This window comes from Myxine glutinosa, chromosome 13 (genome assembly GCF_964187855.1).
Source record: "Myxine glutinosa chromosome 13, kmMyxGlut1.1, whole genome shotgun sequence".
In the NCBI taxonomy this organism is placed as follows: domain Eukaryota; kingdom Metazoa; phylum Chordata; class Myxini; order Myxiniformes; family Myxinidae; genus Myxine; species Myxine glutinosa.
Window position 1 is genome coordinate 13,248,995 of NC_136273.1, and position 16,758 is coordinate 13,265,752.

Consider the following 16,758-nt stretch of genomic DNA (forward strand, 5'->3'; position numbering starts at 1 on the left):
TGTTCGATGCCGTGTTTGATGGCGACGGCCGAAAACGTCGGCCGCGTGAGGGCGGGGAACTCAGCGAGGATGCGGGCGAAGTAGTCCAAGGCCGGGAGCGCGCAGGCTAGCCTGGTTGGTGCGTAGTCACTCAACGAACAAGCGAGAGAGCTGAAGGTCTCCGCGTTGACGAGCCGATGACGTTTGACGTCAACCAAAAGTCCATTGGCGCAAAGAAAATCCGCACCCAACAAAGCCTTGGGCATGTTCGCCGTGACGAAATCCCACTCGAAACGCTGGCCCCCGAAGCAGAGTGCGACGGTGCGTGAACCGAAGGTGCGGATAGAGGTGCCGTTTGTGGCGACCAAGGCGGGGCCGCAAAGCACGGCCTGCTTGTCCTGCACCGAGGCGGGTATAACGCTCACCTGAGCTCCCGTATCACACAGGAAACGTCGCCCGGACACGGTGTCCGTAATGAACAAAAGGCTGCCGGAATGGCCGACGCTCATGGCAGGAAGCGAGCGCCGGCCTGGTCATTTCCCGACCCGCCAAAAGTACACGGTGGGCGACACGTTCTGGCCTTCCGTCCGAACCTGGCGTGGTAGTAGCACATGGTCCGCCCCGGTGGTGGCGGGTGCGGTGGACGGGGTGTCATGGTGGCCACGGCCGCAAGGGGCGCCGAATCGGCCGGTGGCAGCGCCGGTTGTGGCGAGGGCGTTGCCTCAGCCGGACCCGGGTTCCAGGCGGCCGCTCCGAAGTGCTGCCCGGCTGAGAAAAATTTGTCGGCTTCCTTGGCCAGGGCGCGAGGGTCCTCGATTGCAGAGTTAGCCAAAGCTAAGAGTACCTGCCCGGGTAGCTGTCGGAGAAACAGCTCGCGAAAGAGGAAATCTGGGCAGTGTTCGCCGAGCAGGGAGAGCATGTGGTCCATGCGCTCGGATGGTCGAGCGTCGCCGAGCTCAGGCAGATCGAGCAGCTGTTGCGTGCGTTCGGCCTCAGTGAGGTCAAACGCACCGAGGAGTAGCCGTTTGAGTGCCCCGTACTTTCCGGCGGTCGGCAGGCGCCGTAGCAGGCTCAAGACCCGGGAGGCGGTGGCGGCATTTAGCGCGGAGACCACATGGTGGAAGCAAGTCTTGTCCGCCGTGATGTGTCGCAGAGCGAACTGGGACTCCGCATGGGCAAACCAGACGGCCGCGTGCGATTCCCAGAAGCCAGGAAGTTTCAAAGCAACGGTCGACTCCATTGCCGTGTTCGTAAACGAGGTCACCAATGTAGGAGCTGAGCTCCCACGTCGAACTCCAACAATATGGACGCGACAACGAGCGGAGTTTCACAGAGCCGTTTATTCCGAGCTCGGCATGAATGCACTGAAAAACCGTTAACCCGAGCGGCAATATATAATTCCAATTCAAAACAGTAAGCCACGCCTCTCAACGGGGCATGGTATGCAATCCGAGTGACCGCCCGCTGATTACGTCACCGGCCAGTACAAGAAAATTGTGTCCGGTAACCGCTACAATATTACCTGAACATTAACTTCACAACAACAACAACAGGATCGCTCCAGAAAAATAAATATTATGTCAACATTAACTTCACAACAACAACAACAACAACAACAACAACAACAGGATCGCTCTGGAAAAATAAATATTACTTCAACATTAACTTCACAACAAAACAACAACAGGATCGCTCTGGAAAAATTAATGTTACCTCAACATTAACTTAACAACAACAACACAATCGCTTCGGAGAAAGCAGCTGTTTGAGGCCTGAAGGCCAAAAGCCGAAAGCCCATATGTGCTATGGCCTTCTTGCTATCGCTCGTGACGGCTATGGGCTGCGAGCTCTCGAAATATACTTGATAATCCTTGATTTACAATGAAGGGGAAACTGAAATGAAAGGTATAACGATTGTGAATACCGGATAGCGCTTCCGCAACTTGGGCCGATCCGAGCAGGAACATGGCGGCCAAGGCCAGCCGTCCAGCCAATGGGTGTAAGGCAGCCCTTCGAGGGTCCGCCCACCGATTTACTAATACAAACATACAAACATAGGCCATCCAAACATCCAATAAAAAAACAGTTTGGCTATTTAGTATATAGATTAAATAAAAGCAGTAGCGGGGCGGATATGTGACTGAGGTGTGCACTTCTGGAAAGAAGCATGAAAATTTGCACATGGGGGTTTTTGAGTATACCGATTTCAAAAATTGCGGGAACCACGATGTCACTCCAACGTTTCCCGCCAAAAAATTAAAAATTAAAAATTGCCGCCACAAAACACATTTTGCCCATAAATCAGCTATAAATGTCACGATTACCATGATCTTGGTGTCTATGCATATGCTTTTAGGCCAAGGAACTCGGTAGAACACTTGTGAAATATCATTGTGAAAACTTTAAAATAATGCTAATAACATTAATTTGTCACATCAATGTAAGTGCTCTGATTACAATTGATCGTGGTATCTATACCTCTGTTTTTCAGGTCAAGCAATCCAATGGTGTGTCATGCATTCTGTTGAAACAGTAATTTACCTCTGTCTGTATCTCATATTTTCAGATTTGCTTTTTTTTTTTTTCTTTTTTTTTTTTTGTATACTGAATCGAGGCTCGTGAAAGAGCTAACATTTACTTCACAAACAAATCAACCAGACAAACAAAATATATAAAAAGAGGGAGCGGAAAACAAGATGGGGAGAGAAGGGGAAGCACACAAACACAACATTTAAGAGCAGGGAGATGTGTGGAAGGGAGAGGGCTTGGGGGGAGGAGGCATGGGAAGGGGGGGGGGGGGTGGAGGGAGAAGTATAAAACACAAGGACACCAAGGACTTCCAGGACAGAAGTTGGTATTTCAAAAAGGTGGAATTGGGGTGAAATTAGCGGGGGTAGAAAAGATCAAGGTTTTGGATGGGGGAAGATAAGAGATGGTGGTGAACAGCTGTTTTAAAGACCTAGAGGGTGGAGTGGGATCGAAGAGAGTGAGGGAGTTTGTTCCAGAGGCGGGAGAAAAGAGGAATGAAGGAGTGAAGGTGAGCAGAGAGTCTTGATTTTGGCAGTTTGACCATAAGAGGGTTGCAGGCAGATCTTGTGCGACCTGTAGGAATATTTGCGGGACAGAGCCCAGAGAGAGCTGGGGGGGGTTACACTGTCCTGAGCAGATGCACAACTGTGTACACTGAAGAGTTGCTTTGACACACTTGCATCTTTTTGTACAAGACTTTTTGCAGCCACATTTCAACAGTTCCTGACAAGCTTTGGCTGCCTCAGGAAGAGTGGTCCAGCATGGAGTCCATGGGGAATCATCTCTCACTCTCTCCCAAACCCATAAATCTGGCGATGGAACTTCGGGGTCTCCTATAAGTGACTGTCCCCCGATGTGCCCTGCCTGATAAACAGCCCTTTTCACATGCTGTTCCAGGGCATGTAACGTTGGAGGAATGTTTTCCATCGTACAGTTTTGGGTGAACAACTGCTTCCTGGCTTCATTCACATGGCTGAGTGCTGATGTTCGATGATACAAGAGAACAACATATCTCTCTATTTGGTCAAAGTCGTCGGGGGATACCTGGCTTGGAGCATGGGATAAGTGAGCAAAAATAGGTTTGAGATGAGGTATACTGTGCCAAACAGCCCAAGCTGTTCTCTTTCCAATTCCACAGAAGGCAGAAACAGTATCACATCCTGATATTGCGTGTGAGAATAGAAGACCCCGTGATGCGTCATTGCCTAATTCAGCTGCAATTAAGTGGCATGGGATGTAACGTAGTTTAGAACCATGACCAAATGCTACCCATATTTCACAGTCCTGTTAAACACTTGACACTGCAATTGCGAAAACCACCACATCAGTATCTGTTGCGTGTATCATCAGCTTGGTGAATCCATTATGCAACGAATGGGAAGCATGAAACAGGAGCCGTGTGTCCGCTTCTTCGTGAGTGCAGGACAAGTCTGAGGGGTCAGCTATGGGAGATCGCTCTGGAATGTGTGGAGATGTGGCATTCTGTGTGGAGATGACTTGCTTCTGTTGAGGAGTTTGAAACTCCTGTATTGCATTGGCTAGAAGTTGGAACAGACTGTCTTTGTTTGCATCACAGCGAAGGAAGTTCTTCCAGTTAACAGGAACGTTGGTGTTGTTGTCCACCCGGAGATGATTACCAGATCCACGGTTCTGTCGTGTTTGTGCCTTTAGGCTGTCCTCACTGGAGACATCCCAGACAACATCTATACGAACAGCGTCTTGTAGCATGCGTTCTATATAGGGCAAGAACACCAATTGTGAATAATCCTGGAATGTTTTGACAGAAAGTTTGGACTTCTTCGGATCAAGCATGTGCACAAGGGCAGCGCCGTCAACAATTTTGACATCAACATTTGGAACAGATTCCGTTTGAGGTACCAATGACTCCAAGCATTCCATCAAGTCAGATTTGCTTGTTTGGTGCATGATGCCATTTGACGCCAACGATGGAGGCCAAGCATGATTTTCATGCCAGAAGAAGGCATCCATATCACTTTCTCTAGCTTGACACGATATATACATCCGTGAGAAGAGATGAACATCATAATGCAGGTTGGAGATTTTGGAAGTGGACTTCGCAGGTTTCTTTCCTGAACTAGAATTTAACGGAGGCAGATTGTTCTTATGTATGGTGTCATTGAATGCAGTGATATTGTCATTGATACGCTCCACAACAAATTTCTGGTACTGTGTTTTGCCTATGTCTTCTGCGGACCTTATAGTATGTACCACACTGTCGGACATTCTCAGTTTGGTATTAAGTGTGTAGAGGTCTGTGCTTGTATCAGCAAAGGGGTTGCCAAGTTCCTCCATCACATCAGTGACGCTCTTGACTTCAGATAGGAAAGTCTTCTGCACACTTGGGATTTGTTCATGGTGGCTTTCAATGTCCTTCTTTTTCATAGAATGTTTGTCATCATACTCCATTAATAGTTTAGCTGTTTCTGGACCTGCCACCATCCACTGTCTCAGTGCTGCTTCATTTTCAGTGATACCTAGTACTCCTCAATCTCCCTTCACCATTGCATTCAGCTGTTCATGAACCTGATCATGGGCTAGTGGTGAGAACTTGTGCAATATTTTCTGCGTAACAAAGTTGCCTTTGAGGAACTCTGCATGTGAGGTAGGGCAGTTAATCTCGAGGGCAAGTAGATCTCTTACATGAACCGTCATCCAGCGAGCATAGTGATAATGGTCAAGGGCGAACATCCATGGAATAATTATTCCAAGTGACTCCACGTATGCAACATATCTTTGTTCACGCTGTGATCTAAGGAACTGTAGGAAGAGGAGTTCCAACTGCCACACTTTGTCCCATTAATCGAACTGAGGATGCTCTGACGCCATCTGCTTACACCACTCATCATAGTGCATTTGCTCATCGTCTGGTGTGTTGATTTGATACTCAGTATATGACCTGTGAAGAAGAATGAACAGAGCCGCTGCTGTTACTTGATGTGCCCATTGACCTCTGGATGTGTGTGAACCTTTCAACCAGAGCTGGTTGATTTTCCTTTTCTGTTTCCATGGAATATGCTGGAGCACGTGCACTGCGAAGGTGCTGTTTAAGTGGTGATTGAGATAATTCCTGACAAGCTTTTGCTTGTCGCTTCCTGGCTCTTTCCACTTTTGTTGCATTACACAGAACGTAGCAAGCTTGATGCCACTTAGCTCTGTGGGTAACAAGCGTTTCCTCCATGCCATCACCATCATTGAGTCTTGATACATCAATGTTCAATGGCACATTGTTTAGTTCATGAAGGGAAGATAAATTTGTGGCCAATGATGCATATCCTGTTGCCGATGGATTTATGAGAGTTCCACCACGTTTTTGACACAGAACACAAATGTCCCAGTTTGTCGGCTGAAATGGTGCTGGGCATGCCTGATGAGTCATTCTAAGTTTTTTTTGACATGGTGAACCACTAGATGACCGTCACTGCCTGGATGCCATCAGTTTCTGAAAAAAACAGGAAAAACAGAAAAGATAAGTTGTTGAATGTACATCATTGATATATGGTACCTGTAAAACGTATCTAGTATCATTTCTGTAGTTAAATTCTGGTTATGGCCCTGCTGACGAGAAACATAATTATGTGCATCTATGTAAACCTGGTAAATGACCTGAAATGTATGTTAATATCAGCTTTACACTCTAATTAGGCTCTATTGAAATTGAGCATGAAGATAACATGAGACATATTGGTTTAGCAAAGTGGCAAATGCAAATATATACATTGATGTGACAAATTAATGTTATGAGCATTTTTTAAATAAAAATTCACCATGAAGATTGTTATATTACAGCCGTTTTATGGCAAAAAACTTTTTTTTTTGTGGCAGCCATTTTTAATTTTCAACTTTTTGGTGGGAAGATGCAACTTATGATATTTCACTTGTGTTTTATTGCATTTCTCGACCTCAATAACATAGGTATAGACACCAAGATCATGGTAATCGGGGCACTTAGAGCTGATTTATGAGCAAAAATGTGTTTTGTGGTGGCCATTTTGAATTTTGAATTTTTTGGCGGGAAACGTTGGACTGACATCGTGGTTCCCGCAATTTTTGAAATCGGCATACTCAAAAACCCCCATGTGCAAATTTTCATGCTTCTTTCCAGAAGTGCACACCTCAAGTGAAAATGTCACATATCCGCCCCACTACAGTGATTCTTAACCTTTTTAAAGGTGCCGAACCCTAACGAAACCCACCGAACACTCAAGGAACCCCTCAAATTTGACCAAAAAATTAAGAAGAATTGCATCTTAATGCGTTTTCTATTCTTCTTTTCAGGAGGCGATCTGGGAAATGGATGGTTTTGTTTTGGCAAGGGCCACCCTCAAAGCATTTTCGCATGCAAGCCTGCTCCTTTTCTTTGTTTTAATGTCCACCAGTTTCGAAAACGCATGCTCACAGAGATACGTTGTAACGAACGGAGTGAGGATCTCAAGGGCAATTTTAGCGATGTGAGGATACCCTTCCAAATGGAAGGGTATCCTCACATGGGTACCCAAATGGAAGGGTATCCTCACATGGGTACCCAAATGGAAGGGTACCCAAAGCCAAATGGGCGGCACCAAAACGTTGAAAGCGTTGTTGTGCCGAAGAGTTGTTGTTGAGTCTGGCTCTGCTGAAGTTCGATGAGGTTGTCGTTGACATCTGCCGTTGCAACGTCGAAAGTAAACGGCTGCCGCACCCATGCTGGGTATTGCTTTTGGTTGGGGAGGTAGCCGTCGAATGACTTTCCCAGCTCATCCAAGTGCGTGGCAATCACTTGCTTCAGCTCCCCCGGTACAGCAGTGCCTCCAACTTCAGACTCATCTTCGATCCCGCTCACGCACTCGTCCAGTAGCGAAAAGTTCACGAAGTTGTCGTTCTCTGTTCGCCGCCTCCACAATGGTAACTTCTTTCAGAAAGCGCTCAGCTTTTCTCCAGATTCTATGACATTCACTTCACCGCCCTGCATCTGGCAATTGAGATGATTGAGTGCGTCGAAGATGTCAGCCAAGTACGCCAAGGCGAGGATGAACTCTGACTCTTGGAAGTGCGTTGCATGGCAATGCTGGTGTTCTCGCAAAAACAGGGCTAATTCTACACGCAAGGCAAAAACACGGCTCACTACCTTCCCTCGTGATAACCATCGAACGTTAGAGTGGTAGAGAAGGACTTCGAATTCAGAGCCGATTTCATTGCACAGCTCTTTGAAGATGCGATGATTCAGAGCACGGCTTCGCACGTAATTCACAGTTTCAACGACGATTTTCAGAACATTGGCCAGTTTTGGAGGCAGGGTTTTTGATGCCAGCGCGTGTCTGTGCAGGACGCAGTGCGTGACGATGATGTGTGGTGCATCGGCCTTCACCAGCGCTCCAAAACCGGAGTTGCATCCCAGCATGCCTGGAGCTCCGTCCGAGCAAACTGCAGACACCATGTTCCACGAGAGGCCGTTGCTTTTGAAGAAGTCGTCCACAAGCTTCTTCACGTCAGCTGCCTTCGTCGTTGTTGTGAGAGGCTTGCAGAACAGAAAGTCTTCCTTGATCTCATCTCCTTTGACATAACGCACAAATAAGATGAGCTGGCTCAAATTCGAAATGTCCATGGTCTCGTCGAGTTGAAGGCTGAATTTCGTTGGGCTCGCGACTAAATCTGCAACTACCTGGGCGAGGATGTCGTCACTCATGTCGTCGATTCTGCATCTGATGGTGTCATTTGAGAGTGGAACGAGAGACAACTTGTTTTCAGCAGCTTTTCCCAGGGTGCTGTTGGCCATCTTCAAAGCGGCCGGTTTGTTGAGTGTCTCGCCAACGGTGTGCGGTTTGCCCTGCTTTGCGATCAGGTACGCAACTTCATATGATGCGGTGAGGATCGGTTTGTCAATTGGAACGAAGCCGAGAGTGGGCAAGGTAGCACTTGCGTCGAATTGGACGCTCTTCAATTTGAATTCATCCAACATTGCGTCTTTGTACTGCGCCTCGCCATGCAGTGTTTTTGAAGTGTTCCCATAGTTTTGATGGTGCTAGGCTGGAGTTGCTCAACTTGACATTGCAAAGCATGCATTGAGGACTCTGACTTCCGTCCCGTTCTGTCAAACACGTGAACCCGTACCGCACGTAATCCCCCGACCACTTCCTTTTTTTGCTCGACATATTGAAAAAAAAAAAAAGTACCAAACTGATCTTAATTGAGTTCGGGCAAATAATTATATGACAAAAATTTAAAAAGGAACATGCTTAAATATAATCAGTACCCCTCTGAAAACTGAGGAATTTTAACGAAGAAAGCATAACTTATAGTTATGATGACGGGATTTATTATCTACTCAACTCTATGTCACCTCAAATCCCATTATAATATTACATAGAAAACTGTGAATAGTTAGTTTTGAATTGCGACCAAAGAGTTATATCACCTCCACCTATTTTTCTGAGTAATTCAATCCTATTTTATAATCACCATCCACTTTTGACTTTAATATAACTCTGAACCCACCCTGCATATCCACAAACATTTCCAACTTACTTTTCAATTAATCAGTAACTCCAAAGTAAGGCGTTACCAATGACGCACGGCACACGGCAAGCTAATCGAGGCTATTCACTGGAATTTCCGAACACCTGCAAAGTCCAAAATCCAGTAAGTAAGTAAGCAAGTAAGCACCATCAACAGAATAATTAGCAAGTTGCTCATTGATTCAACTTGCTACAGTCAGTGTGAAACAACTTATCTTAAACACAGACCAGAGAAACCATGAATGGGATGGGAATACAATTACAAATAACATTTCCATTCGTTCGTAACATACATAGCAAAATAATAATAATCTATCTATAATTCCAGTAATCTCTGTGTGTGTGTCTGTGTGTTTGTTTGTCTGTGACCGCTGTTTCTCGACAACCACGGGTCCGATATACTTGAAACTTGCCAGGTATATTGCTGGGGACCTGAGGATGTGCCTTTTCAAGGTTTCATATTAATCGGAGAAGTAGTTACCGAGCTATGGCGATTTATTTACCAACCGTTCGCTTTGGCTTTGCGAATGGACCAAACCATTTCATGTAAATAGAGGGGGGGGTTCTACCGTACTCGCAAGCCGTTCGCTTTGGCTTTGCGAATGGACCAAACCATTTCATGTAAATAGAGGGGGGGTTCTGTGGTCGTTACTGCCACGTGGTTTCAAAGTTTTTTTTTGTTGTTGTTGTTTGCACGCATGTTTTTTTGCACCCACGTATGGGCACGCCCTAGTATTAATAATAAGCGTAATACTAATTACACATAGATTCAAAATTGATACAAAACAAAAAATAAAAAAAAATTAAAAATTGCAATGCGTTTCGGAGGGCCTCCGCCGAACCCCTGAGACTGGCTCACTGAACCCCTGGGGTTCGGTCGAACCCAGTTTAAGAACCATGGGATTAAAGCCAGATCAGCCACGCATTCAATGATACAAGTCAGAAGGGCGATAAAACGAGATGTGGAGACACTTTACACCCTCTACATCGTTTTGACCCCTTCATACCCATTTACACCCTTTTGAGACATATACACCTTATTCGACATTTTCAGACCTGTAGACCTTTACAAGACGCTTTGGACATTTTAAGACCTTTTGGACACTTTAAACCCCAATTGCTCTTTCACCCTTATACCCATTTTGACCCCATTAGGCCCTTTTAAGAGACTTAGACCCTTAAAACACTTTAGACTCCTTAGAGAATTGAAAATAATTCCCGCAAAAATATTTTGATGACCTTTTGTTGTGCATTATTCGCGTTGCATCACAAGTTGCAATGACAAATCGAAACCGATATATTGAAGTGAAACTGATGTTGAAAAGTGAAACTGAAATGACTGATCTATGGATCATCGAATGAGAAACCAGAATTAAATGCTATGACAATTACCAAATGGAAATTACCAAAATCAAGCCATGGGGAGTATAGAGAGAGGGGGTAGTTTGGGGGCTGAAGAAGCGATGTGGAGAGGGATAGGTGCCTGGAGGTTGTTGGTTGGTATGGAAAGAACTTCTGTGATCTTCTTTCAGGTGGTAGGCCCAAAACGTGCCTGAAACATTTTCCCAGCTGAGCTTTCATAATATCACCTTCACTACCAAGCAGTATTTCGGAGGTATAACAAGCACAGGTTGGAAATCTTCGCTGGTGGAATGGAACGAGGTTGTCGAGGTTACCAGCTACACCCATTGTGATATATGCTCACGAATAATTACACTGAATTCTTGTTTCTCGCAATACACACTTCAAAAGAAATTGCTCATTTCAGGTGAGATATCTACAAACCCCCCATCAGTAACAGGTACCCTGCTAGTGTGTGTATATATACGAGTCCAATGCATTGCAACAACATGTTTGCATTGCGGGAGATTCCAATGCAACAAATTTCACCTCCCTGCACCTTATATTTATTGTTATTAAAAAGACACTTCGGTACACCGCCATTGAGGCTCGGTTTGCAAGCCGCCGCCGTCTACAATTCCAATAGAACAGAACTCTTTTATGGAAAATGTGTTTAGAGTTTGTTTTATCCTGAAAAATAGACCGCAGTGAACACACATTCGTGTTAAATGATTAGCCTTTAAAACCTATCCTTATGAAGGGGGAGAGACATCTGTACAAACAAACTGACATTGCGTTTTATATAGTACTAGCGGGGTCACCCGTGGGAATCCCACGGGCATGGATGTGTGTGACATTTCGACATATTGAGTTATATGCTGCACATTCATTTTTACAAAATGGTTACTGGCAAGTCATCAGATCCAGAAATGGTGTGATGAACACAATTTATTTATTTCACATAATATGTGACCCCTCACTCCTCTCCACCTGACACTCTCCTGCCTCCACCTGACACTCTCCTGTCTCCACCTGACACTCTCCTCTCTCCACCCAGCACTCCTCTCCTCTCCAAACCCTCACATCCCTCTCCTTTCCAATCCCTCACCTCTCCAATCCCTCACACTCCTCTCCTCTCCAATCCTTCACACGCCTCTCCAATCGCGCCTCACACTCCTCTCCAATCGCGCCTCACACTCCTCTCCAATCGCGCCTCACACTCCTCTCCAATCGTGCCTCACACTCCTCTCCAATCGTGCCTCACACTCCCCTCCAATCACTCCTCTCCAATCGTGCCTCACACTCCTCTCCAATCGCGCCTCACACTCCTCTCCAATCATGCCTCACACTCCTCTCCAATCGCGCCTCACACTCCTCTCCAATCGCGCCTCACTCGCCTCTCCAATCGGCTTTCCCCGTCTCGTTTCTCTCCTTTTTCTCCCGTCTCGTTCTTTTTCTTGCTCCAAATCGGCCCGTCGGAATCGGAAATCGGCCCGTCTTGCTTTTGTGCTTGTGCGTAAATAAATTGTGTTCATGACACCATTTCTGGTGTTGGGCTAGCGGCTAGGGTGCCGGCTTAGGATCCTGGGTTCGAATCTCGGTCGATCGCCGAATTAATGCCAGGGGGGTTGACTCAGCCTGTCATCCTTCCGAGGTCGGCTAATTGAGTACCAGTTCACTGGTAATTCCCTGTTTGTCGTTGAAGGCGGCAAAAAGGGTTGGCGTCAGGAAGGGCATCCGGCCGTAAAACATTGCTTCAAAAAGGGGACAAAAAAACAACAACTACCACGGTCCCCGAAAAGGCAAACCCCCGCTTTGCGGGGAAAAATGGCCTCTAAACGGTGGTTTTTACACCATTTCTGGATCTGATGACTTGCCAGTAACCATTTTGTAAAAAGAATGTGCAGCATCTAACTCAATATGTCGAAATGTCACACACATCCATGCCCGAGGGATTCCCACGGGTGACCCCGCAAGTTTGCATTGACGTTCGTCGATGGACTCGTTCTCCCGTCTCATTCGTTTTCTGGCTGCATCCTGTTCAAGTCTGCATTGACGTTCGACGACGGACTCGTTCGCCCTTCTCATTCGTTTTCTTGCTGCATCCTGTTCAGGGCTGCGTTCTTCATCCATTTTGGAAATGGAAGTTTCCACGCACCGCATGAATTGTCACGATCCTCAATAGGAAGTGTCTCATAATTATCAAATGACAAATAGCAAGTAAATTACATTGTGAAAATTTAATATTTCAAATAGACCTATTTAAAGTGTATGCGCAAATAACTAATAAATAAAAAAACGAAGAAATATGTCTCGGTAATTTCCTGAACTCGGTAATTTCTCGGTAATTTTACTTCCGGCTAAAAATGTTGAATGAAATAAAAACGAAGAAATATATGTCGTTTTGTGACGACTGTCATCAAAGGTAAACGGTGAATTCACTCGGTTTATTCGGTTCGGCTCGGTTTAAAGAAAAAGCGATAATGTCGAAATGTTGACGTCTGTGTCATGTTGGGCGGTGTATGATACTTGTTGGCTGTTGGGCGGTGATATGGTGTATTTTTAAAAATATATCTCTGCGTTTTCCCGCGTTGCTGACACCGAGTCTAAAACCATGATGGTGAGTTATATTGGAGATAAAGGCGTGAGAGAGACTCAATGGCCTTGAAGTTACAGGCATTTGAGAATTCATTTCGTTCTATAAACGGCAACTTTCATCGGATTTTCTTCTCGTTTTTTTTCAACCGAGTCTAAAACTATGTTAGCGACTGTGAAAAATGAAATGATATATCGAATTTAAAATAGATATCGACACATTGCCGTCGGTGTCATGTTGGGCGGTGTATGATACACCATGACGCGATTTAAAAAAATATATCTCTGCATTTTCCCGCGTGTGTGGAATGTTTGTGGAAAATTAAAGATTTCAAATAAACCTATTTAAAGTGTATGCGCACATAACTAATAAAAAAAACGAAGAAATATCTCGGTAATTTCCTGAAACATATTTTACTTCCGGCTAATATGTTGAATGAAATAAAAACGAAGAAATATATGTCGGCATCATTGTTGACGTTTTTGTGACGACTATCATCAAACGAAATAGTAATATATCATAACGGAAAAGCAAAAGCGAATTTTTAATATATATCGACACATTGCCGGCGGTGTCATGTTGGGCGGTGTATGATACACCATGACGCGATTTTAAAAAATATATCTCTGCATTTTCCCGCGTGTGTGGATTGTTCTCAATTATTGCTGACACCGAGTCTAAAAGTAAAACCATCGATAAAAATGAAATCATATGGTGAGTTAGATTGGAGATAAAGGCGTGAGAGAGACTCAATGGCCTTGAAGTTACAGGCCTTTGAGAATTCATTTCGTTCTATAAACGGCAACTTTCATCGGATTTTCTTCCCGTTTTTTTTCAACCGAGTCAAAAACTATGTTAGCGACTGTGAAAAATGAAATGATTTATCGAATTTGATTTGAAATAAAACTGGGGGAGAGCAAGACACCACGGGCCTACAAAACAGGACTCAAAGCTATGCGAGTTAATAAAATGGTGGATATTTGTTTATAGCCACTCCCAGAATGGGTGGAGCTATGGGTGGAGCTACTCTGCAAACCGAGTAAGCCACACCCCGGACAGACACCCAACAGATAGACAGACAGACAGACAGACAGAATCATCTACGGCTATTATAATATATATTAGGGGGGTTGGGGTAGAGGGGGGTGTAAACAGCAGACAAGTATAAAAATGCCAAATAAACAGAAAATGCACAAACCTCAGTTGTTAGGATGTCATTTTCCAGTTTCATGGCAAGGAATTGCTGAAACAGCTTTCTCCGCTCAACGAATGCATCACTCAGTTCTGCACTGCATCCAGTAGAAGTACGACCAGACTAGAAATTGACAAAGGATCCAAGGAGAATAAAACGTGCATTTTTTATGTGTGGTAAATATACAATGACATCATTGTAAAAAAAGGAAAAATATATATACAGAGTCGAGGCTCAAAGAGCGAAAACACTGAACGGATCAGGACGCAAGATAACAAAAGCAATGAGAGAGAGAGAGAAAGAGAGGGGGAAAACACCAACAGCTTCGTTGAAGGATGAAATAGAGAGAGTATAGGACAAGCAATTGGTGTGGGGAGTAATGAGAGGTAGGGTAGGCATTCATGGAGTGGACAAGATGGATACAGAAGGAAACTCTTCGGAAGGAAAACTGGAAATTTGGAAGGAGATGGGTTCAGGGGTGGGGAGGGGGAGGCGGGTTATGGTGGAAGAAAGGATCATGGTTTTTGATAGGGGAATGATCTGAGATGGCGGTGAACATGCAGCTAACTTGAAGACCTGGAGGTAAGAATTGGATTGAAGAGAACGTGGAACCTGGTTCCACAGGTGGGGAAAAAGAGGAACAGATGAGTGGAGGTGAGCAGAAATTCTGGATTTTGGGAGTTTCACCAGAAAGGGGTTTATGTTGGACCATGTGCACCCGGCCTGCAGATACCTGGGGAGGGAGGGATAAGGGGGAGGACAGCAAAGCACGGAAATTGCAGAGATTGCAAGAACAGAAAGAAGTTGGTAAAAGAGAGACTGCCGATCTGTCTGTGATGGCCAAATGATTGACCCATAGACTCAACTTCATCACGGGAGAATCCAATAATCTTGAGGGTCTTGGTTTCAACAGCGTCAGACTAAGAAAGGTGCGAGGCAGGGGAGACAGCCCAAAGAGTAGAGCAGTACTCCATCAAGCTGTACATGAAGGCCTAGTAGATAGATAGGAGTTCAGGTGTGCCAAGGAAGGACTTTGTACGACGGAGGATGCCCAATTGGCGACTGGCTTTGGAGGACAACTTAGAAATGTGGCTAACTCAAGAAAGATCATGGGTGATGGTGAGATCCGGAGTTTGAGTACTGAACTTCCTCAAGAGGAATGTTAAAGAAGTAAATGGTAGGGTTTGCCATGTGGGCCTTTCGGAGAGACAGAGTGAGAGTGATTTGTCAGGATTGAAAGACATATTCTAAGTGTTTGACCAGCTTGTGATTTTGTGAACGTCAGAAGATAGGGAAGAGGCTCCTTCCTGCCTATTTGAAGGATGAGGGATGTCACAGCAGAGGGAGGAGTCGTCAGTAAATAGACAAACGGGATATACCAGAGAGTCAGAGAGATCCTTGATGCCGATTAGTATTAGGACTGGGCCCACAGTTAGTATTAGGACTGAGGAAAAACCTCTTAGGGAGGGGGAGAGGGGGGTGGATATTAGTATTACTATTGTTTTTTAATAACACGAATATTGTGCTATTGTCATTATTGTTGTTTTTATTTTTGTTATTAGAGGTGGCTTTGGAGAAACGCCACAATTAGCTATATTAACACGAATATATACCTTAACCTGGATTTCACCCAAAGCGGATTTCCCCCTTGGGGAGGAGGGGAAATGAATTTGCGACAAGTCCTCCTGTCGAGTTTGGTTGAGATTGGATAATTAACGGCTGAATGTATCGCGGTCAAACAAAATTTTACACCAAATACCAGACAGACACCAAATTGACACCAGACACCAGAGCAGACACAATTACACCAGACAGACACCAAATTGCGTATTTTAGTTTGATTTCCGTGAGTCCTATCTGCATCCTGGAATACAACAATTATGGTTTACCACTCTGAAATTGGCACTCTTTCGCTTAAATGCTGAAAATTATGTTTAAAATAATATTTGATTTACAGATTTCGCACGAGCGAAGTTCCGCAGTTAGTACAAGTTGGTCACTGAAAACGCACACACAGTGATCCATATGTTAGCATTCCTACGTCATTTCTTAAGTCCAGTATTGAAAGATCTTCTCCTGCCCCATGTTCGAACTCCTACACAAATATATATCAGAATCAAAGAAAAACAACAAACTTGTTCCCAGATTCATCCTCTGCTCATGCAACAAATTATTTGATTAAGTGCGCTCTCTGTTTCCTGAATCAAAGTAAATGCATTGACTTAAAAAAAAAATGAAAGAAAATAAAAGAGAAAGACTATCTACATATTACGTCTGCAAAATGGTGGATTTTTTGACAACGCAACCTCCTCTTTCTCCTACAAGTGGCCACTCACATTTTCTGCTTCAATCTCCTCATCTTCTGACAACCTCGTTTCAATTTTCTCTCACTCTCCTACAGTAAAGAAGAGGGTTAATCTATTTTTTATTCTGTTCCAGTCAAGACCTACATCTCAGGGACCTTTCCTTTCCCGAATTCAATTTGAGCCAATCCTGGTGCCTTCAACAAGGGAAGTTACAACGTAGAAACTGTTCGTGCAACATCGCCCCCAATGTCCCTCTTTAAGGAGTGATCATCTGATGAACATTGGGCGGAAGTTGGTGTGCAG

General features: G+C 44.7%; 1 protein-coding gene across 1 annotated transcript in view; it reads right to left on the minus strand.

The window, feature by feature from the left end:
- LOC137438427 (uncharacterized) overlaps window positions 1-16,758 on the minus strand; it is a 29,858-nt gene that overhangs the window by 10,651 nt on the left and 2,449 nt on the right. The window contains exon 3 of the mRNA XM_068133543.2: window positions 14,156-14,272. Within this exon, the coding sequence (XP_067989644.2) occupies window positions 14,156-14,272 (117 nt within the window). The remainder of the gene's footprint in view (window positions 1-14,155; window positions 14,273-16,758) is intronic.